This window comes from Pithys albifrons, chromosome 25 (assembly GCF_047495875.1).
Source record: "Pithys albifrons albifrons isolate INPA30051 chromosome 25, PitAlb_v1, whole genome shotgun sequence".
NCBI lineage: Eukaryota > Metazoa > Chordata > Aves > Passeriformes > Thamnophilidae > Pithys > Pithys albifrons.
In genome coordinates, this window is record NC_092482.1 from 2,533,693 (window position 1) to 2,556,184 (window position 22,492).

The window sequence follows — 22,492 nt, forward strand, 5'->3', positions numbered from 1 at the left end:
AGGGACCGGGACATCCCCGGGAGCGGGACATACCCGGGACAGGCACATCCTGGTGACCGGGGCACCCCTGGGAGCGGGACATCCGTGGGACCGGGACAACCAGGGGGCCGGGATACTCCGGTGACCTGGACATCCCTGGGGTCGGGTCATCCCAGGCACTGGGATACTCAGGTGACCGGGACATCCCTGGGATCTGGACGTCCCAGGCATTGGGATACTCTGGTGACCGGGACATCCCTGGGATCAGAACATTCCAGGCACTGGGATACTCCAATAACCAGGACATCCCTGGGATCAGGACATTCCAGGCACTGGGATACTCCAATAACCAGGACATCCCTGGGATCAGGACATTCCAGGCACTGGGATACTCCAATAACCAGGACATCCCTGGGATCAGGACATTCCAGGCACTGGGATACTCCAGTAACCAGGACATCCCTGGGATCAGGACATCCCAGGGACTGGGATACTCTAGTGACCAGGACATCCCTGGGATCAGGACATTCCAGGCACTGGGATACTCCAATAACCAGGACATCCCTGGGATCAGGACATTCCAGGCACTGGGATACTCCAATAACCAGGACATCCCTGGGATCAGGACATTCCAGGCACTGGGATACTCCAGTAACCAGGACATCCCTGGGATCAGAACATTCCAGGCACTGGGATACTCCAGTAACCAGGACATCCCTGGGATCAGAACATCCCAGGCACTGAGATACTCTGGTGACCAGGACATCCCTGGGATCAGGACATTCCAGGCACTGGGATACTCCAATAACCAGGACATCCCTGGGATCAGGACATCCCAGGGACTGGGATACTCTAGTGACCAGGACATCCCTGGGATCAGGACATTCCAGGCACTGGGATACTCCAATAACCAGGACATCCCTGGGATCAGGACATTCCAGGCACTGGGATACTCCAATAACCAGGACATCCCTGGGATCAGGACATTCCAGGCACTGGGATACTCCAGTAACCAGGACATCCCTGGGATCAGAACATTCCAGGCACTGGGATACTCCAGTAACCAGGACATCCCTGGGATCAGAACATCCCAGGCACTGAGATACTCTGGTGACCAGGACATCCCTGGGATCAGGACATTCCAGGCACTGGGATACTCCAATAACCAGGACATCCCTGGGATCAGGACATTCCAGGCACTGGGATACTCCAGTAACCAGGACATCCCTGGGATCAGGACATCCCAGGAACTGGGATACTCCAATAACCAGGACATCCCTGGGATCAGAACATTCCAGGCACTGGGATACTCTGGTGACCAGGACATCCCTGGGATCAGGACATCCCAGGGACTGGGATACTCTGGTGACCAGGACATCCCTGGGATCAGGACATTCCAGGCACTGGGATACTCCAATAACCAGGACATCCCTGGGATCGGGACATTCCTGGAATGGGACACCCCTGGGGTTCGAGCACTCTGGTGTCCAGGACACCCCACGGGCAGAATCATGGAATGCCAAGGCATTGGAAGGGACCTTAAGGATCATCTCATCCCACCAGAGGAGACCAGAGGAGGAGAATCCCCTCCGTGGACCTGCTGGCCACGCTGCCTTGGGTGCAGCCCAGGATTTGATTGGTCTCTGGGCTGTGAGCACACACTGCCAGCTCATGGAATCACGGAATCATGGAATCTTTGGGGCTGGAAAAGACCTCTGAGATCATCGAGTCCAAGCTGTGACCCATCCCCACCCTGTCCCCCAGCCCAGGGCACTCAGTGCCACATCCAGTCCTTCCTTGGACACCTCCAGGGGTGGGGACTCCAAACCTCCCTGGGCACCCCCTTCCAATGCCTGACCACCCTTACCATAGAGAAATTCCTCCTGATGTCCAACCTGCCCCTTCTCTGGCACAACTTGAGGCCATTCCCTCTCCTCCTGTCCCTGTTCCCTGAAGCAGAGCCCAAATCTCCTCCTTGGACCCATCAGGGAGTTGCAGAGAGCCAGAAGGTCCCTCCTGAGCCTCCTTTTCTCCAGGCTGATCCCCCCCAGCTCCCTCAGCTGCTCCTCACAGGATTTGTGCTCCAAACCCTTCATCACGTGAAGGCTCCTGTTGCTCCCCAAACTCTCCCAATTCCTTCACCCCTCCCCACCTGGGCACTGCCAGCCCATTTTTGGGATCACGCCCTTGGCCTCACTTGGCCAAACCTGGCAGTGCTGGCTGTGGCAGAGCTGCCTTTGAGGCTGATCCCAAAGCCAATCCCAAACCCATTTCATCATTTCCTAACCAATATTTTATGATTCTGATTAATTATTTTTTGACGCCTCGTGGCAGGGGATCAGTTACTTGTTACAGTGACTCGCTATGACTTTGGTATCAGCGACTGGAGGGATGTATCGGACAGGAAATTACACTGTGAAGAGTAACATAAAACACTTAAAAACAGGGAAAATCCTCTATTTTTTCCTTTAATGCAGCTTGATAATCAATAGGTCGGGGGGTGGGGGGACAAATTTTCTCTCGCGCGGGGAGTAACTCCCTGAAAATGGGACTCTTTCTTTGGGCTCTGTAATTTAAAGATGTTCGCGGTGGGGTGAAAATTCCCACCATTTGGAATTCCCTTTTCCCGGGGCCGCTCCCCATTCCCATCCCCTGCGGACCCCCACGTGTGCACCTTGATTGACAGCTGCGTCACCCAATCAGCGAGCGCTCCGCCGGAAACATCCAACCAATAGCAGCCCGCGCACAGACCCCCGCCCTCCCCGAAGCGCTTCCCGCCGTTCCCGGATGCGGGAGGGCGGGGACCCAGGGAAGGTTCGACCAATGAGAGGCTGGGGCGCGGGCGCGCGCGCGCGGCGGCGGCCAATGAGGGGCCGGGGCGCGGGCGCGCGCGCGCGGCGTCAGCCAATGGGAGCGGAGGACGCGGGGGGGACACGGCCAAGGTGACGCTCCCCACAGAAGCCGCAGCCGCCGCCGCCCCGAGCGGACCCCGCGCAGGTGGGACCCGCAACCGGGCCCAGCTCGGCCCCCGCCGCTCTCAGGGTACCCTCCGGGCCTCCCGGGGCACCCTCCGGATCTCCCGGCGCAGCCGCGGCCACGGCGGGGGGCGATGCCCTTCGCAGCGCGGAGGGCGCGATGGCGCCGGCGCGGCCCCCCCTACCCCAACCCATCGCTCCTCTGAGGGCGGTTCGGGTGTGGCGGGGAGGCCGAAAGGAGCAGCCTGAGACGGCCCCGGGGAGGCAACGAGCAGGGATTAGCGGGGAGGGAGGTGGGATGGGGAACTGGGGAGGGGGGAAGGCGGGGCAGGGCCGAGGGGACACGGAGGGGTCTGTGGGGGCAAAACCAGGGGGACATCCAGGGGACACGGAGGGGTCTGTGGGGGCAAAACCTCGGGGACATCCAGGGGACACGGAGGGGTCTGTGGGGGCAAAACCTCGGGGACATCCAGGGGACACGGAGGGGTCTGTGGGGGCAAAACCTCGGGGACATCCAGGGGACACGGAGAGATCTGTGGGGGCAAAGTCTTGGGGACAGCGAGGGAACATGGAGAGGTCGGTGGGGACAAAACCTGAAGGACATGGAGCCTTTGTGGGGACAAAGCAGGGGCACAAGGTGGGGTTCGTGGGGACAAAGGTTTGGTGACAGGCAGGGGACACAGAGGGGTTGATGGGGCAGAGCCTGGGGGACAGCGAGGGGACACAGAGCCATGGTGGGGACACAGCCTTGGGGACATGGAAGACACAGCCTTGGGGACATGGAAGACACAGCCCTGGGGACATGGAAGGCAGAACCTTGGGGACATGGAAGACACAGCCCTGGGGACATGGCACCGTGGTGGGAGCAAAGCCTGGGTGGGGACAGCCCCAGGTGACACGGTGGGGTCAGTGAGGACAAAGCCTCTGGTACAGCCAGGGGTCATGGGGACAAAGTCTTGGTGACAGCAGGAGGACGTGGAGCCGTGGTGGGGACACAGAACCAGGGTGGGGGCAGAGCCTCAGGGCCAGGGCAGCAGATGGACCTGAGGTCAGATCGTGTCTGACCCCAGAGAGGGTTGGTTGGTGGCAATAACGCCAGGAGTCCAAATTCCTTGTGTTTATTTTCTTTATTTGTCTTAGATTAAGCAAAATGCAGGCTCCCGTGGCACTTCTCAGCTCCCCAGCACTGGTGAGTCACATTCCTTGGAGTGGGGGGATAATTCTCTGTGGGAATATAGGATGGGGAGGGGTTTTGTGGCTCAAAACGCTGCCCTGGGCACCCTCAGCTGAGGTGGGATCTTGGGGGTTTGTTTTGCCCTGGATTTAAGGAGGAAGGGAAACAAGGTGACCTCTGGTGACACTGTGTAAATAGATGGGACTGAGCTGCAGGCCCAAGGCCTTCTCCCAGAATAAACTGAGTTCCACAGAGATACTCAATCACCCCAATCTTTCAAGGATTAGAAAGAAAATGTATGGAAATGTGGTAATAATTAAATTGCTGTGGCAGACCTGACACTGTACAGCAGCCTCTGGGGTGTGGAATTCCTCATGGACTTCATCCAGCTGGCTGAAATGGCAACATTGAACATTTACAAGTCTTTATTTTTTAGTCTTGTGTCACAGCTGAGATGTTTTCAGACAATTTTAATACTTTTCTTCATAAAGAGTTTTTCTGAGGCTTAGTGCAGATACATCCAATTACAGGAGCACTGATCTCTGCTGTCTGTGAGCAGTGACAGGACCCAGGGAGTGGCTGGAGCTGTGCCAGGGCAGGGTCAGGTTGGATCTCAGGGAAAGGTTCTTCTCTCAGAGGGTGCTGGGCACTGACCAGGCTCCCCAGGGCAGTGGGCACAGCCCCAAGGCTGTCAGAGCTCCAGGAGGGTTTGAACAACGCTCTGATTGTTGGGTGGGATTGTTGGGGTGTCTGTGCAGGGCCAGGGGTTGAACTGGATGATCCTTGGGGGTCCCTCCCACCTCAGGATGTTCCATGATTGTCTCTGTGTTTCCTGCAGTTCCGATGCTGCTCCAGGGCTCTGGCCAGGCCCGTTTCAGTGTCTGTTTTCAGCAGGCCTGAGGCTCAGACTGCACAGGTGAGACTGAAGTGGGAAACTGGGTCTTGACTTCTCTCCCTGTGACACTTGATAATATCATCACCTGATGAAGTTTATCCCGAGCATGGCACGTGTGGGGACTTCTCTCCCAGCCCTCCCCTGTGCCGAGCAGGGCTAAACACTGAGCTGGTGCTGCCCCATCCCTCAGGCTGTTCCTTGCCCTGTCCCCACAGGCAGTTGCTGTGTCCTCCCCACAGCTGCTCCGACGTGAGTTCCAGACCAGCGCCGTGTCCCGGGACATCGACACGGCCGCCAAGTTCATCGGGGCCGGGGCTGCCACGGTGGGGGTGGCGGGGTCCGGAGCGGGCATTGGCACCGTCTTTGGCAGCCTCATCATCGGCTATGCCAGGTGAGGAGCAGCCCAGCCAGGGCCTGGCCCCTTCTGCCAGCACTCACTTTCCTCATTCATGAAGTTTTCTCTGGAATTCATCCTGCTCTGCACGTGTATAAGTTGTGTTTAACTGTAGCACCCCTTGGAATGTAAGGTGGTTGTTGTAATCTGTGATTCTATCAAAAAAAAAGTCCGTGGTTCTATCAAAAAAGTCCTTGGCTCTATTAGTAAGTCCATGGTTATATTAGAAAGTCCTTGGCTCTATTATAAAGTCCTTGGCTCTATTAGAAAGTCCATGATTCTATTAGAAAGTCCTTGGCTCTATTAGAAAGTCCATGATTCTATTAGAAAGTCCTTGGTTCTATTGGAAAGTCCTTGGCTCTATTAGAAAGTCCATGGTTCCATCAGAAAGTCCATGATTCTCTTAGAAAGTCCATGGTTCCATCAGAAAGTCCTTGGTTCTATTAGAAAGTCCATGATTCTCTTAGAAAGTCCATGGCTCCATTAGAAAGTCCATGGCTCCATCAGAAAGTCCATGGTTCCATCAGAAAGTCCATGGTTCAATCAGAAAGTCCATGGCTCTATTAGTAAGTCCATGATTCCATCAGAAAGTCCATGGCGCCATTAGAAAGTCCATGGTTCCATTAGAAAGTCCATGGCTCTATTAGTAAGTCCATGATTCCATTAGAAAGTCCATGGTTCTGTTACAAGTCCATGATTCTATTCAGATAATCCATTTTTTATTAAAATAATAATCAATTATTCTCTTTAAAAACCCCGTGATTCTGTTGAAATGAAGTGCCTGATTCGTTTGAACCCACCCTGTAATTAATTCCAAACCCTGCAGCTGCCCTGTGGAGCCTCTGGAAGAAATGGAGCACTTTGTGAGCAGGGATTGTAGCTTGGTGCCACCAGAAACTCACCTTCAGGGTTCAGCATCACCAAAACCAGGGAAAAATCCTGGATATCATTCCAGCTGGTGGCTCCCTGCCATAGCACTGCTTTGTGCTCCAAAATCCATTGCCTGTGTGACACAATCCTGGGAACACAATCCTGGGAACACAATCCTGGGAACAGGCTCTGCTTGGCGGGTTTTCTTCTCACTGCGGATTTTCCCTCACTGTGGTTTGTTCCCTCCTTTCTCCAACCTGCAGGAATCCATCCCTCAAGCAGCAGCTCTTCTCCTATGCCATCCTGGGCTTTGCCCTGTCCGAGGCCATGGGGCTCTTCTGTTTGATGGTGGCATTCCTGATCCTGTTTGCCATGTGACAGCTCCCGGGCCGGCTGCGGCTCCCGTTGCTCCGTCCTCTGCCACTGGAGTGGGATTCCATCACAGCGTTCCAGACTGACCATTAAAGAAAAGATTTCTCTAAATAAACTGGGGGCTGGATTTTTTTTTTGTGTGTTCTGCTCCAGTGGTGGGGGAGTTCTTGGGGGGTGAGTTGATGTTTTGGTTGAAGGGTTTCATATCCCGGGTGGAGGGGGAGGCAGAAGGGGAGTATGGAATGTTGGGATTGGATATTAGGGAGAAGTTCCTCCCTGGGAGGGTGGGCAGGCCCTGGCACAGGTGCCCAGAGAAGCTGCCCCAGCCCTGGGAGTGTCCCAGGCCAGGTTGGACAGGGCTTGGAGCACCCTGGGATAGTGGGAGGTGTCTCTGCCCATGGCAGGGGGTGGCACTGGATGATCTTTAAGATCCTTTCAACCCAAACCATTCCATGACTCCATTTTTTCCCCCACAAACTGCAGGAAATGCTCCCTTTCCTTCAGCTGAAAGCACCAGGAAAAGGTGCTGGATACAAGGTGAGGGCTCTCACAGGTGTGTTAATGTGTTTGAAGAACTGAATTCCCAGTAAGTGCCCATATCCTGGGAATTTCCTTCCTTCTCCAGGAAGAGCTGGTTTCAAGGTCACATTGTTCATGTGCCACCTCAAAGCAAAGTTTACACAAAGAATCAGAGCTGATTCTTATCCATCTATTTAAAAAAAATCCATGACTATTGAAACAATCCACTAAACTATTAGAATAATGAATTATTGTATTAAAAAGAAATAAATAATAAAAAGCTGCAGGGTTTTTTTTTTTGCTCCCCCAACAGCTCCACACTTCATTTCTTTTAGTCTGGGATATATCAGGGAGGAGAAATGCCAAAATCCACCCCAAATCCTGGCCCTGGGGGTGAGGCAGCTGTGCCTTTAAGGAAGAGAAGCATAGAGGGAGCTTGTCTCGTTATCTGCTTTCAGTAATTGCATTAATGCACCTACTCCTTGTCCTTAAAGCCTCTGCAGAGTGGTTGTGACCTCCCTGGGGATGGGAACACCTTCCAGGGGGTGGGAATGGGGTACAGGGATGCCTCTGGTTGGAATTGCTGCTCACTCCCTGTCAGGGGAAAGGGGTGAGGAGAATTTGACTCAAAAAACTCCAAAACTTGGAGAAATGTGACTCTGAAACCAGAAAGGACTCGAGGGAGACTCCTGGATCCTGGGACTGAATGTGTAATCTTGTAACAGGGATCCTGTGCTTTGGGAATCTTCCCAGGGTGTGGATAGGTTGTAGCTCTTGGTGTGTCAGGCACCCAAAACTTCCTGTCCTGGGAAAACAACACTGTTACTGGGACCGACTTAGTTACATTTAAACTCCCTTACGCTGTGAAAGTGGACAAACAACTCCCCATATCCCAGTGCAAGAAGTGACCTTGGGACTGGAATTGCTCCCTGGGCACATCCCTGCTGTTCACACCCCGGTGGTTCTGGGCAGCTCTGGGGGTGTTGGAGCAGGAGATGGTCCTGCCACAGCCTTTTCCCTCTCACCCCTCTCTGATCCAGCTGTTTTCCACCCCCTGAGGCTGCTGGGCTGGGAATGGGAATTCCTGAAAGCTGCTCCTTGCTCCGAGCTCAAACTTTTCCCTGTTTGTTCTCCCAGCTTGTCTGTCCCAGCAGCCACTCCCAGAAGGGTCTCAGTCTCTTCTCCCGAGGAACAGAATGAGAGGAAGTGGCCTTGAGTTGTGCCAGGGGAGGTTTAGATGGGATATTGGGAAAAAGGGTGTTCTGGTGTTGACACAGCTGTGCAGGGCAGTGATGGAGTCACCATTCCTGGAGGGATCTAAAATACCTGTGGATGTGGCACTTGGGGAATTGGGTTAGTGCTGAGGGAATGGGGGGACACAACGATCTTGGGATATCCTGGGATGGAAGGGACCCACCAGGATCACCCACTCCAACCTCTGGCCCTGCACGGACACCCCAAAATCCCACCCTGTCCCTGAATGATCTTAGAATCATGGAATATCCTGGGATGGAAGGGACCCACCAGGATCATCCACTCCAACCTCTGGCCCTGCACGGACACCCCAAAATCCCACCCTGTCCCTGAATGATCTTAGAATCATGGAATATCCTGGGATGGAAGGGACCCACCAGGATCACCCACTCCAACCTCTGGCCCTGCACGGACACCCCAAAATCCCACCCGGCCCCTGAGATCCTTGTCCAAACACTCCTTGAGCTCCAGCTGTACCCACTGCTCTGGGAGTGGAGGCCTTAGAGGTCTTTTTAAACCTCAATATTTCTACGACTCCACGATTTTATTAAACACCCTTTTCCCACCCCAAAATAAACTCCCCTCCAGCCCTTCAGACCTCCAGCCCGCCAGGGGGCGCCACCATAGGGAAACACTCCACCCTGCACGGCGGCGCCGCCGCGGGAGGGACGCTCTGCCCTCCTCTCTATGCTCGCCGGGGGCGGGGAGCGTGGGCGGTGCGGGGCCGCTCTGGCCGCGCGTCTCGGTGGTGCGGAGTCCCGGAAGCGGCGCGGGCCGCAATGGCGGAGAGCCCGGCGGCCGAGGACGCGGCCCCGGCCCCGGCCGCGGTGCTGGGGGCGGGCGGCGGCGGCGGCAGCTCCTCCCCGAGCTCCGCCGGCGCCGCGGGGACCCCCGGCGTCTTCATCCCCGCCGAGCTTTGGGCGGCCGCGGGTTTCGGCGCTGCCGCGGCGCCCGGCACCGGCGTGGCCCCCGGGAGCGGCGGGGCCCCGATGGCGGCGGCGGCGGCGGCGGGGGCCGCGCTCCTCACGCACTCCGCCTTCTGGGACCCCACGGTCAGCGGCGACTGGGACAGCGAGCGGCCCAGCCCGGCCTGCCTGCTGCGGATCAAACGGTGAGCGGGGTCTGTCACCGGGGGGGCCGGGCCTCGGTACCGGAGGAGTCTGGGCCTCGGTACCGGGGGGTTTCCAGGCCTCGGCACCGGGGTGCTCCGGGCCTTGGTACCGGGGAATTCCGGGCCTCGGTACCGGGGGATCCGAGCTTCGATACCGGGGGGCTCCTGGCCTCGATACCGGGGGGCTCCTGGCCTCGATACCGGGGGGCTCCGGGCCTCGGTACCGGGGGGCTCCGGGCCTCGATACCGGGGGGCTCCGGGCCTCGGTACCGGGGGGCTCCTGTGACCGGCAGTCCCCGCCGCCCTGCCCCGGGCACAGAGCGAGGCTCGGGCGCGGCGGGGACGTTCGGCTCGTCCCCTCGGGGCGGTAACTAACGGTCCCCTGTGCCGTCCTGGAGAGCGGGGATGGGGCCTGGGGCAACTCCTGGTCCTGCCCCGTGTCCCGGGGCTCTCCTGGGCACAGATCCAGTCCCCACCATGCCCTGGAGCCACAGAACCCCTGGGTGGTTTGGGATGGAAGGGACCTTAAAGCCCATCCAGTGCCACCCCCTGCCATGGGGCACCTTCCACCAGCCCTGTCCAAGCTGGCCTTGGACCTCCTGGAATTCCTGGCCTGGAATCTCCCCTCCCAGGTGTTTGGGTCTCACAGCTGCCAGCCCGTGGGTCCCTCTGTGCCACCCTCTGGGGTCTCTGGCAGCTGCCCCGGGGATGTTGGCAGCAGATCTCCTTTGGTGCATGGCCTGATCCTGCCCTGGGGATCTCTGGCAGCTCCTGGAGGTTCCATTAAATCTGAGAGGGGAACGGATTTTTTGGTCCCCGATGATCAAGTTAAAATATTTACACCAAACCTGCCCTTTTCCCTCCTCCTTCCTGCCGGTGCCCACCCGTGGGGCTGCCCTGACCCCTTCAGGGATCCCCTGGAGCAGCCTCTGCATCCCCTTCGCCAGAAGGAGCAGGAAGGGCTGGTGGTGTTCGAAACGCTGGCACTGATTCAACAAGTTCTTCCTCTTCCCTCAGAGCAGGAATTGCTGCCTGCCAGGCTCTTGCTCATCCTTGTTCTGGAGCTGGGATAATGTCTCCCAGAGATGGCACCAGATTTTTGGGCAGTTTCCAACCCAAAGCTCCCCAGGGCAGGCAGGGAGGGGAGAGGCTCCTCCTGCCGCTCTCCCCCTTCTCACCTTGAAACCTCCCTGAGTTCTGGTCGCTTCCCAAATGGAGAGGAAGGTCGAGTGGGAGCTTGTCCTGAAGCTCAGCACAGCTCTGATTACAGGAGAGAGGGTTTGGGTGATGGAATTTAACAGTTTATCAGCTGATCAGGGCTGTGGGTGGTTTGTTGGGTTTTGGGATGTTTGGGCTGAGTTGTTGGAGAAAGGAGACTGTGGGGATCAGGTTGGGGAGGGTGTTTTGCACCCTGACTGCTCTGGAACCCACTGCCTGATCCATTAACCCCAAACTGAGCAAAACATTCCCAGAAGTGGTTGAGTCATGGTTTGGGGAAACAAATGACAGAGCATAAAAAAGGATCCTGTAAATAGTCTGGGTGTGAAAAGAGGAAACCTGGGAGGGAGAGGTTATGCCTTGAATAACAAACCACACCCCACAGGACTTTAAAACAACTACCTGAGGGGAGTTTAAGGCTGGAGTTTTACATGCTAGAGGAGATCTGTGGTGAAATACAGGGTGTGAGTTAATCAAGGTGTGCCTGGCCTGGTGCCCTGTGCTGGGTCACTGAGTGCTGCTCGTGCTTGTGAAATGCCTCAGCTGGTTTTGGGGATCAGTTGGAGGAGCTCATCCAGAGGACAGAGCCAAGAGAAAACTGTCCCATCTCCTTACAAATTACAAATTTCCATCTTTAAAGTCTATCCCTTTGCATCTGTGCAGGCATTTGTCACCTAGAACCATCCATGCATGGAGGGCTGAGGAACCCCAGGGGAGATCTTGACTAATTCCTGTTTCCTTTCTTCAGGGATATCATGTCCATTTACAAGGAACCACCCCCAGGAATGTTTGTTGTGCCTGATCCTCATGACATGACCAAGGTAAGAGGTTTGGAGCTGGTTTAACTCTCTGCTTCTCTCTGTGTTGCTGTCCATGGCTGCTGTGAGGGTTTCCCAAATGGAATAACCCCTTAACATTCCAAGAGAAGTCAGGGTGAGCCTTGCAGGAGCACAAGGCTCCAGTTTTCCTGGGGACATTGAGATGGGATGCATTAAAATGGAAGGAGGCTCCCAAGGAAAGTGGCTCTGAGCAGAGGTGCCACCACAGGGGGCTGAGGAGCTTCCATGGATAGCCCAGCTCTGCTTTGCTGGTCCTGTGGACACTGATCCAACTTGTTTCATCCCACTGATGCTTGAAAACAATCAGTGGAGCATCTCAAAGGAGAGAGAGCTCCATGGAAAACTGGTGGCTGAGGGGCACTTCCCAGAGAAGGTGGAAATCAGAAGTGTCAGTTAGTGACAGGGAGTGCTGGAGTGTCTGTAATCCCCCTCTGGAACCTGGAGATGTTAATTTGGGAGCTGGCAGGGAGATGTCCCTGCTCCCAGGCCCTGTCCCACTCTGGAGCTGCCTGCCAGGGTCCCACAGGTGCCAGGGCCACCTCCAGCACTCCTGGGCTTTAGGGACAGGCATGGCCACATCCTCCCTCTCCTGTCCTCATTCTTCTCCTCCAGGCTCTCAGAGTTTTCCAGGACTGGGAATTCCTGGTTATGCCAGTGATGGGAGACAGAGGTTGCTCAAACCTCTTGGTCTCAGTGCTGCCCTTTGTCCAGCCAGTGTTCCTTGGGCTGGTCTCTGAGGGGTTTGCCCTCTCCTGGCAAACGTGGCATCTCCAAATTCCCCCCATGGAAGTGCCTGCCTGGCTAAGGGCCCCTGGGATTTTGGAGGGAGCAAAAAGGGAGTGTCTGGGCACAGGCAGGTCCCACCTGGGGCACTTCCCTGCAGGGAGTGCCAAAATGCCCTGGGACAGAAACGTGGATTTGTAAAATTCCAGCCTTGGGGCTTTAAACTGAAATCCTGGGGAGGGAAGAGGATCATTAAGGGAGCCTGGGGGAGTAAAACTTCCTTAATAGCCCAAAGGGAGTAGATTTCCTGGTATACAATCGGGATCTTGGAGGGTAATTAGCACGGAGAGAATAGGGTCTTAATTTCAGATCCTGGCAGAGGAAGTCGAGTGATTGGTTTTAACAAGACCAAATCAGCAGGAGAATGTAAAACTGAGGAATGCTCTAGTTTGGCCATGGGCTGGCAGAGGGGACAGGGGGCTGCAGGGGGCTGTGGAGGGGAGGGAGGGAGGAAGGGGGGGAGGGAGGGAGGGAGGGAGGGAAAGAAGGGAGGGAGGAAGGGGGGGAGGGAGGGAGGGAGGAAGGGGGGGAGGGAGGGAGGGAAAGAAGGGAGGGAGGGAGGGAGGGAGGGAGGGAAAGAAGGAGGGAGGGAGGAAGGGGGAAGGGAGGGAGGGAGGAAGGGGGGAGGGAGGGAGGGAGGAAGGGGGGAGGGAGGGAGGGAGGAAGGGGGGAGGGAGGGAGGGAGGAAGGGGGGAGGGAGGGAGGGAGGGAGGAAGGGGGGAGGGAGGGAGGGAAAGAAGGAGGAACGGAGGGAGGGAAGGAGGGAGGGAGGGAAAGAAGGAGGGAGAGAGGGAGGGAGGGAGGGAAGGAGGGAGGGAGGAAGGGGGGAGGGAGGGAGGGAAAGAAGGGAGGGAGGGAAAGAGGGAGGGAGGGAAAGAAGGAGGGAGGGAGGGAAAGAGGGAGGGAGGGAAAGAAGGAGGGAGGGAGGAAGGGGGAAGGGAGGGAGGGAAAGAAGGAGGGAGAGAGGAAGGGGGAGAGGGAGGGAGGGAGGGAGGGAGGGAGGGAGGGAAAGAAGGAGGGAGGGAGGAAGGGAGGGGTGGGCTGCATGAGTGCCTGGGGAGGGGCTGCCCGGGTGGAGGGAAGGCTGGAGCTCTGCTGGGAACTGGGCAGTGTGGGACAGTGTGGACAGTGGGACAGGGCAGTGTGGAAGTGGGACAATATGGAAGTGGTGGTGTGGGACAATGTGGACAGTGGTGCAGGACAATGGAAGTGGTGCAGGACAACGTGGAAGTGGGACAATGTGGAAGTGGTGGTGTGGGACAGTGGAAGTAGTGCAGGACAATGGGGAAGTGGTGATGTGGGACAGTGTGGACTGTGGTGTGGGACAATACGGAAGTGGTGTGGGACAATGGAAGTGGACAATGGTGTGGGACAATGGAAGTGGTGCAGGACAGTGGGGAAGTGGGACAATGTGGATAGTGGTGTGGGACAATGCACACAATGGTATGGGACAGTGTGGACAGTGGGACGATGTGGAAGTGGGACAGTGTGGACAGTGGTGTGGGACAGTGTGGACAGTGGTGTGGGACAATGTGGACAGTGGAACAATGTGGACAGTGGTGTGGGTCAATGTGGAAGTGGGACGATGTGGAAGTGGGACAGTGTGGACAGTGGTGTGGGACAATGTGGACAGTGGGGCAATGTGGACAGTGGGACAATGTGAACAGTTGGGACAATGTGGACAGTGGGACAATGTGGACAGTGGTGTGGGTCAATGTGGACAGTGGGTCAATGTGGACAGTGGGACAATGTGGTCAGTGGGACAATGTGGACAGTGGTGTGGGACAATGTGGAAGTGGGACGATGTGGAAGTGGGACAGTGTGGACAGTGGTGTGGGACAATGTGGACAGTGGGGCAATGTGGACAGTGGGGCAATGTGGACAGTGGGGCAATGTGGACAGTGGGGCAATGTGGACAGTGGGGCAATGTGAACAGTGGGACAATGTGAACAGTGGGACAATGTGAACAGTTGGGACAATGTGAACAGTTGGGACAATGTGAACAGTTGGGACAATGTGGAAGTGGGGCAATGTGGACAGTGGTGGCAAGACGGGCTTTTGTTTTGCAGATTCATGCATTGATCACAGGCCCCTTTGACACGCCTTATGAAGGGGGTTTCTTCTTGTTCCTGTTTCGCTGTCCTCCAGATTATCCCATCCACCCACCACGGGTCAAACTGATGACAACAGGAAATAACACAGTGAGATTTAACCCCAACTTCTACCGCAATGGGAAAGTCTGCCTGAGTATTCTGGGGTAAGAGGAGCCTTTGGCTGTTTTAGTGGGAAATCAGGAGGTGGCTGCGGGCTCTGTGCTGCCTCCTGCATCCTTCTCTGCCCGTTGTGCCCTGATCCTGCCCCCAGACTTGTGCTTGGATGCATCTTTATGCTTCTGTGAAGTCATGTGCAGAATCAGAGTCATAAAGCAGCACAAATTCCTCTCCTGGAATAAGAGTTTAACTTGCCTTTAAAAGCACCTGAGAACAGAGAAAGTGAAGCACAAAATTCCATGGATTTTGCTGCTTTTCTCCTGCTTCCCCTTGCAAACCCTCAGACCAAACACTGCACTTCCTCTCCTTTTGCACTTTCCAGCCTGGCCCTTAATGTTGTTTGAATGTAGGTTTTGTGGTTTTAATTTCCTCCCTCCATATGGTTTTAAAAATAAATAAATATTTTTTTTAAAGCCACTAAGAACTTCCTTGAGAGCCATTTGACTGCTCTGGGCTTCCACCTCCACAGAGAGTGTGGGGCTGAGCTGTGGGTGGGATAAGTTAAAAGCACAGCTCCTGTGCTGCCTGTTCCAACAGGCTCCACTGCTGCAAATCCTTGTTCCTCACCTGCCTGAGTTTTAAAGAGGAGAAAGTCCTTTATTGAAGGGTTTGGTTTATTGAAGTGTTTTCCAGAGAAGCTGTGGCTGCCCCATCCCTGGAAGTGTCCAGGGTAAGGTTGGAAGGGGGATTGGAACAACCTGGGCTGGTGGAAGGTGTGGAATGAGATGACCTTTAAGGTCCCTTCCCACCCAAACCATTCTATGATAAGGGGCAGCAGCAGCTGGAATTGCCATAGGGATTTGATCAACCACCAGGAATCTGAGCCCTGACATGGCTGTAAAACTGCCTTTCCTGGGATGGTGTTGTGGATGTGCCAGGGTTGGTCCCAGTAGCTGGTAGATACTGGTAAGGAGGTGTATCCTGCTGGGAAACACCTCCCTCAGTCCTGATCCAGTGAGCTGCATTCCAACACCTGCAAATTGCCAGGATATGCAGGGCATGTCCCTGTTTTAGGGGTGTGAATGGCCAGCAGCTCCCACACAAGCTGCCTTGTTGCTCCTGCAATTGGAGCTCCAGCAGGGAAGGTGAATTATTGAAGAGTGAACAAAGAGCCTCGGCCTGAGCAGGAATGGGAAGCGCAGAGGGAGCTGCGAATAAAAGGATTTAGGAAGAGGATATGTGGGTCAGCACATCCTTGTTGAGCTCACAGGGAGATAGGTCTGTATCTGGAGCTGGGATATTAAGGGCAAGCAGCAGAACAGCCTTTTCTGCTTATGCTGTTCAGTGCAAAGGGTTTTGCTGCCCTGTGTGTGAAATGGGGCCCTTGATCCTCCAGCAGAGCACGTGCTTTTGGGGCAGTGCTTGTGCTGAGGGTCTGCAGTACTGCAGGAGTGATGGGCTTGTTGGAGTCTGGAAAATGAGATTTGAGCCTGGAAAATCAGATTTCAGTTCTTAAGAGCTGTTATTTCTGACCCAGGACAGTGCTGGTGGCTTGTGTTTCTCCAGGCCGCTGAGATGACATCCATAGCTTTGAAATTCCCTCTGACTCCCATGTCTGTTACTGGAGTGAGGTTTATCAGCCTCTCCTGTCCTGCTCAGGTTAACATACTCATTTAGCTGAGAGAATAAGCTACTTTGACCCTGAGAGCTTCCTCAGTGTCCAGTGCTTTTCTATCTGTGGCAGCTGTTTCTTCTCCTGTGCATTTCTGTCAGGTCCAGGTGTGGTTTCTGAGCTTTGTTGGTGGAGGGATGGTGCTCCCTGAGCCAGTCCTGCCTGGTTAATTAATTAATTGATGCTTTTCTGTTTTGCTGCCCCAGCACCTGGACCGGGCCTGCCTGGAGCCCAGCTCAGAGTATCTCCTCAGTCCTCATCTCCATCCAGTCCCTGATGACTGAGAATCCTTATCACAACGAGCCTGGCTTTGAGCAGGTGAGACTTTGAGCTGGAGCTTCCCACCACTCCTTGCTCCTGGTGGCAAATCCCATGCTGGAGTTGGGATCAGAAGTAGGTGATGTGGCTTGGCTCTTTCCCAGCTTGAGCTGGAGAGGGAGTTACAAGCCAGCTCTGAACCAGAGGGTGCTGAGCTCACCTGTGTGTGAGGGAAGGGAAGAACATGAGGCACTCAAGGACTTGCTGGGGAATTGGGATGGCTCTTTCCCTGCTACACCACTCCTGGAATGGCTTCCTTGGGACATACTGTCCTGCAGGAACCAAACTGCTCAGGTTTCCATGGCCTCCTGGAGAGAGGCAGCTTTCTGTGCTGACTTTTCCACCTGACCTGTCCCCACACCGTGCGAGTCTGTGGCTCTGGAGACACTTCGGATCCTGCCAGCTCTTCCTTTGCAGCACAGATCAGCTCAGCACACACCCAGCACACAGAGCTGTTGTGGGTTTGTGCTCCAGTGAAACTTGTCAGGCCCAGGAGGGAGAGATGAGGAGCCATTGCAGAGGTCTGGGCTCACTGGCCCAAATTGTGTTTGCAGGAGAGGCACCCTGGGGACAGCAAGAACTACAACGAGTGCATTCGGCACGAGACCATCCGGGTGGCCGTGTGTGACATGCTGGAAGGGAAGTGTCCCTGTCCTGAGCCCTTAAGGTATGGAAAAGAGGGAAGGGGGAGCAGAAGTGGGTGTGGGGAAGCAGGATAAGCTGTTCTGAGGTGCTGAGGGTTGCTCTGCCTGGCCCAGCAGAGTCATTTCTCCCCCCTGCAGTGTGTGGCTGGTCCCTGTGGTGCCCAGGAGCTGTGCCCTGACAAAGGCTGTGTTAACAAGCACAATGGCTGCATCCTCTGCCTTGTGGTTGGGAATAAATGTGCCTTGTCTTCTGGGGAAAAAAAATCCTGGAGGGAGGGGAGTGCAGCTGTTGTGGGAGCACGTGCAGGATCCCTTCAGCTGCATCATCTGCAGCTCCTTTGGCTCTGTCCTGCCTCTCTGTGCCCCTGGTAGGGACACATGCAGGGTGTCCCAGACAACTCCATGGATGGGAATTATGGGATGGGGTGACTCCAGGGGGTGATGTGACTGTTGTTGTGTTGATTGTTTGCCCTCTCCTTGTGTTCAGGGGTGTGATGGAGAAATCCTTCATGGAATACTATGACTTCTACGAAGGGGTGTGTAAAGAGAGGCTCTATCTCCAAGGACAGACGATGCAGGTGAGTGACACACAGTTCTCTTGGTGATAAAGGGTCTGTGGTTGGGAACAAACCACCAGAGATACATCTGGATCTGTGCAATCTGTATTCCAACTTTGAATCAGCCACGAAACTGGGACCTGAGAGGTTCCTGTGGATATAAAGCACTGCCATCCCCAAACTCAGAGCACACACACACAAAGTGTTTTCAGGCTGTCAGATTTCTAAAGGCTGGACCTGAGACACTCTCCAGTCAAGCTTCTTTCAGCCCTGGAACTGGTACAGTTTGCTTTCACCTGGATTTGGTGTCCAGCAGGAAGGGAACATTCAGGTTGTCCAGGTCTGGTGACAACTGAACTCCACTGCAGCATCTTCCTGCAGGTCACTGCTAGAGTTTCTCTTTTTCTGGGGCTCCTTTGCTCAAACAGCAGATAAGAACTTCTCTCTGCCACTCCTTGTTCTCTCAGATGAGATGGAGAGTGGCTCAGAGAGGGACAGTGACCATACAACAGACACAGGTCGAATCCAGGAGCTCCTTTCTGCAGGGAAGGAGACTTTAAAAACCAGATTGCCAAGCTGTTTGCATATGAACAGTTGTGTCTTCCTGCCTCATCCCCCATGTCTCCTATGACTCATTGAGAAATCCCACTGTTCAGAAAAGATGGAGGTGGTTGATTTAATGAACTGGTGTCTCCGAGCCCTTTTTTCCTGTCAGTGCTGTGTAATTCATAAATTGAAAGCACTCCCAAAGCAGGAGAGTTATGTTTGGACTGAGAAATTCCCATAAGGAATGTCTGTGCTTGACTTGCAGCTGTAGGGAGTAGTGAACTGAAGATGTGGTGAAGTTTGGTGACACTGGAGGATTATCAGGTGTGGCCCATTCTCTTTCTCCTTGAGGGAGCAAAGTGCTCTCTCCAGGGTTTAGGAGGATCCCTGAGTTGTGCTCAATTCCCAGAGCTGATGGTGCCATGCCTGGTTTTCTGCTCACTTGTAAATAGTAGCACAGGAAGCCTGAAAACAAGGTGCTGGAGAGATGATATCATTGTTTTCATTAGTGTTTCAAACGAAGTCACCCCAGGCTCAGTATCAGTTGAGTCCTTGCCAGATGTGCTGTTTTGTTAATTCTGGGGCCACATGTTGGCTTGTACCAAAGATTCCCATCAGATAGGACAGCACAAACTCCACCACCACCTCATCTAGCCCTGGCAATGTGTCTTTGACCTGGGATGGGGATAAAAGCAGCAAATGTTAAATAATCTTCAAAAGACTTTGTGCCTCTGACTTGGCTACAGCTCAGCTGGGGCCTTGATTTTGAGTGGGAATAGTGATGCTTTTCATTTGGAGAGGGTCTGTAGCACTAAAGTGTGGTGAAGTCTTTGGATTTCAGAGGCTTTGATTTGTAATGTTTTCCCTGGAATGGCCCTGAGACCAAATCTTTAAAATAATTTACTTCCCTGAAGCTGGAAGTTGAAATTCAACCCCTGAAGTTTGCTTGGGTTTGTAATTCTTCCCAAATAGAAAATATCACCAACCTCCAACCTCTGCCATGGCAGGGAGAAGTTAAGAGGCCTCTTCACCCTCAGGTGGACTCTTTGTTTATTCCCAATTATCACACAGCTTGACTGTTCCTCACCAGAGGGACAATGATCTGTACAAGGCTGGAGAAGGGACTGGAGCACAAGTGCTGTGGGGAGAGGCTGAGGGAGCTGGGGGTGTTCAGCCTGGAGAAGAGGAGGCTCAGAGGTGACCTCAGCACTGTCTGGAACTGCCTGAAGGGAAGTTCTGGCCAGCTGGGGGTTGGTCTCTTCTCCCAGGCACTCAGCAATAGGACAAGGGGGCACGATGGGCTCAAGCTCTGCCAGGGGAAACTGAAGTTGGAGATGAGAAAGAAATTCTTCACAGAGAGAGTGCTCAGGGATTGGAATGGGCTGCCCAGAGAGGGGGTGGATTCCCCATCCCTGGAGGTTTTTCAGCTGAGCTTGGCCGTGGCACTGAGTGCCATGATCTGGTAAAGGGACTGGAGTTGGACCAAGGGTTGGACTTGATGATCTTGGAGGTCTTTTCCAACCCAATCCATTCTGTGATTCTGTGGATGTGGCACTGAGTGAGAATCCACCATGTCTTGATCCAACCCTACTGTGATCACCAGCCCAGGGCACTCAGTGCCCTGGGCTGGTGATCACAGTGGGGTTGGATCAAGGGGTGGACTTGATGATCTCGGAGGTCTTTTCCAACCCAATCCATTCTGTGATTCTATGGATGTGGCACTGAGTGAGAATCCACCATGTCTTGATCCAACCCTACTGTGATCACCAGCCCAGGGCACTGAGTGCCCTGGGCTGGTGATCACAGTGGGGTTGGATCAAGGGTTGGACTTGATGATCTCGGAGGTCTTTTCCAATCCAATCCATTCTATGATTCTTTGATCCCTGGTTTTCTTTCAGGATCCTTTTGGTGAGAAACGAGGCCACTTTGACTACCAGTCCCTCCTGGTGCGTTTGCAAGGAATCCGGCAGAAGGTGCAGGAGAAGCACCAGCAGGAGAGCACGGAGATGGACTCAGAGAGCAGCTCCTCGGAGACAGAGACAGACACTCAGGGCTGCTCCAAAGCTTAGAGAGCCACGGGGGTGCTCTGCCTGCACCCCTGACAGACTCTGTCACAACCAAACCACTGCCAGAGCAGGGAACACCAGGGGACACCTCCTGCCTCCCTGCACTGCTCTGGTGGCAAACGCTGACTGAGGAGACTTCACGCTAGACAAAGCCAAGCTTGAGACAGGCTTCTCCCACCAGGTACTTCCTGTGCTAGAAAGCTGGAGCATGAGGCATCAGGTTATTTTTTGGGAACACCTACACTGGTTATTTGAGGGTTTTCTTTTTCTTTTTCCTTTTTTTTTTTTTTCTCCAGTTGATTAAAAATGAGATCTAGACTGCAAATCCTTGACAGCTTTTCTGTTCCTGGAAGGTGAGCCCTTCCCTGGGGCCGTGCTGAAGGTGGAGCTGTGGCTGTGGGAGTGCTTTGATGAGTCCAGGGTGTGTCCAGGTGAACCCTGGGAGAGGTGGAGCCTCTCTTCTCCATGGAGCCCAGCTACCTGGTGTCTTTCTTCTAGACAGACCAAAGATAAAGAGCAGTGGTGGAGTTTGGGCTCCTTTCTGAAAGCTTTACTCAAGCCCTGGGTGACTTTGGCCAACGAAACTTCAGGTGCAGAGGGGCAGATGGAAAGTGGAAACTGCAGGAATCCATAAGGTGTGTCCATCCTGGCATTTTGGGGAAGGAAGGATGAGAAAATTGTTGGTCACAGATGGGGGGGGAGCACTTAAAAACAAGTCCAGTTTGTGTATTATTTTTTTAAGGTTTTGATTTGAATTTGGCATTCTACAAGTAATCTCTTCTTGTTTCCTCACCTGAACTTCTTTTCTTTCTACCTCTCCAGTCAGTGTCACATCTTATTTTCTTCCCAACTTCCTCCTGCCACCTCACTCCCTGCTGCTCCCTTGATCCATCAGATGGAAATGCTGGAATAAAGGGCAACTCCTGGGTGGAGTTTTTTGGAGGTGTACACCATGTTACAGACAAATTCCTTTGCCAAACTTGGCTGAGTGGTGTAAAACTTCACACTTGAGTGTGTTGGAGAGTTTCAAAGAGCAAGGAAGGGTCACCCTCGTGGAGAGGTGTCTGCTGGCTGTGCCATTCCCTCCAACGTGTCCAGTGGGTGGAGGTGACAAACCCACTTTCTCCAGGTAACTGAGCCTGGTGAGGATTGATTGGAGCAGAGTTCTGTTGATAAAGAGCTTAATCTTTTTTTAATTATTTTAATCATTTTTATGGGAGCTTTGATAGAAAGCTAAGCACAAAGTTGCACATTGCCCCGGGCCCTCTCCCAGTTTCCTTAAACACCTTCCCACCAGCTTGGCCCCATTTCAGACTCCTGGTGGTGGTGGGTGAACTTCCAACACCAGCACAGCGAGGCAATGCCCCCTGTGCCTTTGTGATTGATCTCAACTCTCACAGCCCTCACAACCCTGCACTCTGAAAAGCTGAAAATTTCGGAATTAAGGTGTTTTTTAACAACTTGGGGAATGTTTTTGCCCCCTTTAGCAAACTCCCCTGGGTCTGTCATGATTTAGACTTCAGATCTTCCCTTGAGGGAAAGCTGAGCTGACATAGGACTCACTGAACACACACAGGGGTAGAGGAAGTGGGGTTCACCTTGCAATGAGTTTGGGTCTCCTGAGAGGTCTGTCACCACCTCCTCAATCCCCCTGTAAATGTCACGTTGTTTGTCCCCCTTCAGTAGCGTCGTGGGTGGAGCTGTGGCTCTGCTGCCCCCCCAGGGCAGGGCTGGGCTGGCTCCCAACTCCGTGTGTGGTGCATGTGGTGTGACCATCACCCATCCAGGAAACGAGAAAATGCCTTATTGTGGACACTACTCACCCACCTCGCATGTGGCTGTAAGAGAAGTATTAGTTTTCTAGCTCTGATGTTCTGTCCTGCCATTTCTGAATGTCTCCATTTCCAAGTGACAATCCTCAATGACTGCTCTAGGCAGAGATGTTTTAGCAACAGATTTTTAGACCTAAATGAGTTGAAAATATATGCACAAGAGTCACTCTAAGATACCTTGTTTATATACTACTGTACATAAGATTCTTTTTTTTTTTTTTGTGCAATAAAGTTTGTTTTGGCAGAATGGAGTCTGTGGTATTC

The 22,492-nt window shown here is 54.0% G+C and overlaps 2 protein-coding genes across 2 annotated transcripts; both read left to right on the forward strand.

Annotated features, from left to right (window-relative positions):
- The first annotated feature begins 2,867 nt into the window (after nucleotides 1-2,867).
- Nucleotides 2,868-6,786, forward strand: ATP5MC1 (ATP synthase membrane subunit c locus 1). Its single transcript, XM_071577153.1, has 5 exons — nucleotides 2,868-2,976; nucleotides 4,095-4,143; nucleotides 4,967-5,044; nucleotides 5,239-5,414; nucleotides 6,551-6,786. The coding sequence occupies exons 2-5, from the start codon at nucleotides 4,105-4,107 to the stop codon at nucleotides 6,663-6,665; spliced, it is 408 nt and encodes a 135-aa protein (XP_071433254.1). The 5' UTR covers nucleotides 2,868-2,976; nucleotides 4,095-4,104; the 3' UTR covers nucleotides 6,666-6,786.
- A 2,361-nt stretch (nucleotides 6,787-9,147) lies between these two features.
- Nucleotides 9,148-22,475, forward strand: UBE2Z (ubiquitin conjugating enzyme E2 Z). The gene is made up of 7 exons (XM_071577138.1): nucleotides 9,148-9,543; nucleotides 11,510-11,582; nucleotides 14,453-14,640; nucleotides 16,472-16,583; nucleotides 17,138-17,250; nucleotides 17,715-17,805; nucleotides 20,229-22,475. The coding sequence occupies exons 1-7, from the start codon at nucleotides 9,212-9,214 to the stop codon at nucleotides 20,397-20,399; spliced, it is 1,080 nt and encodes a 359-aa protein (XP_071433239.1). The 5' UTR covers nucleotides 9,148-9,211; the 3' UTR covers nucleotides 20,400-22,475.
- Nucleotides 22,476-22,492: the final 17 nt, after the last annotated feature.

Bases quoted from the DNA above. Each gene is read 5' to 3' on its own strand.
- UBE2Z (XM_071577138.1), top strand. From the start codon at position 9,212: ATGGCGGAGAGCCCGGCGGCCGAGGACGCGGCCCCGGCCCCGGCCGCG. The intron at 16,584-17,137 runs GTGAGACTTTGA...TTGTGTTTGCAG, and splicing joins ACGAGCCTGGCTTTGAGCAG to GAGAGGCACCCTGGGGACAG. The intron at 17,251-17,714 runs GTATGGAAAAGA...CCTTGTGTTCAG, and splicing joins CCCTGTCCTGAGCCCTTAAG to GGGTGTGATGGAGAAATCCT.
- ATP5MC1 (XM_071577153.1), top strand. From the start codon at position 4,105: ATGCAGGCTCCCGTGGCACTTCTCAGCTCCCCAGCACTG. The intron at 5,045-5,238 runs GTGAGACTGAAG...CTGTCCCCACAG, and splicing joins CTGAGGCTCAGACTGCACAG to GCAGTTGCTGTGTCCTCCCC. The intron at 5,415-6,550 runs GTGAGGAGCAGC...TCCAACCTGCAG, and splicing joins CTCATCATCGGCTATGCCAG to GAATCCATCCCTCAAGCAGC.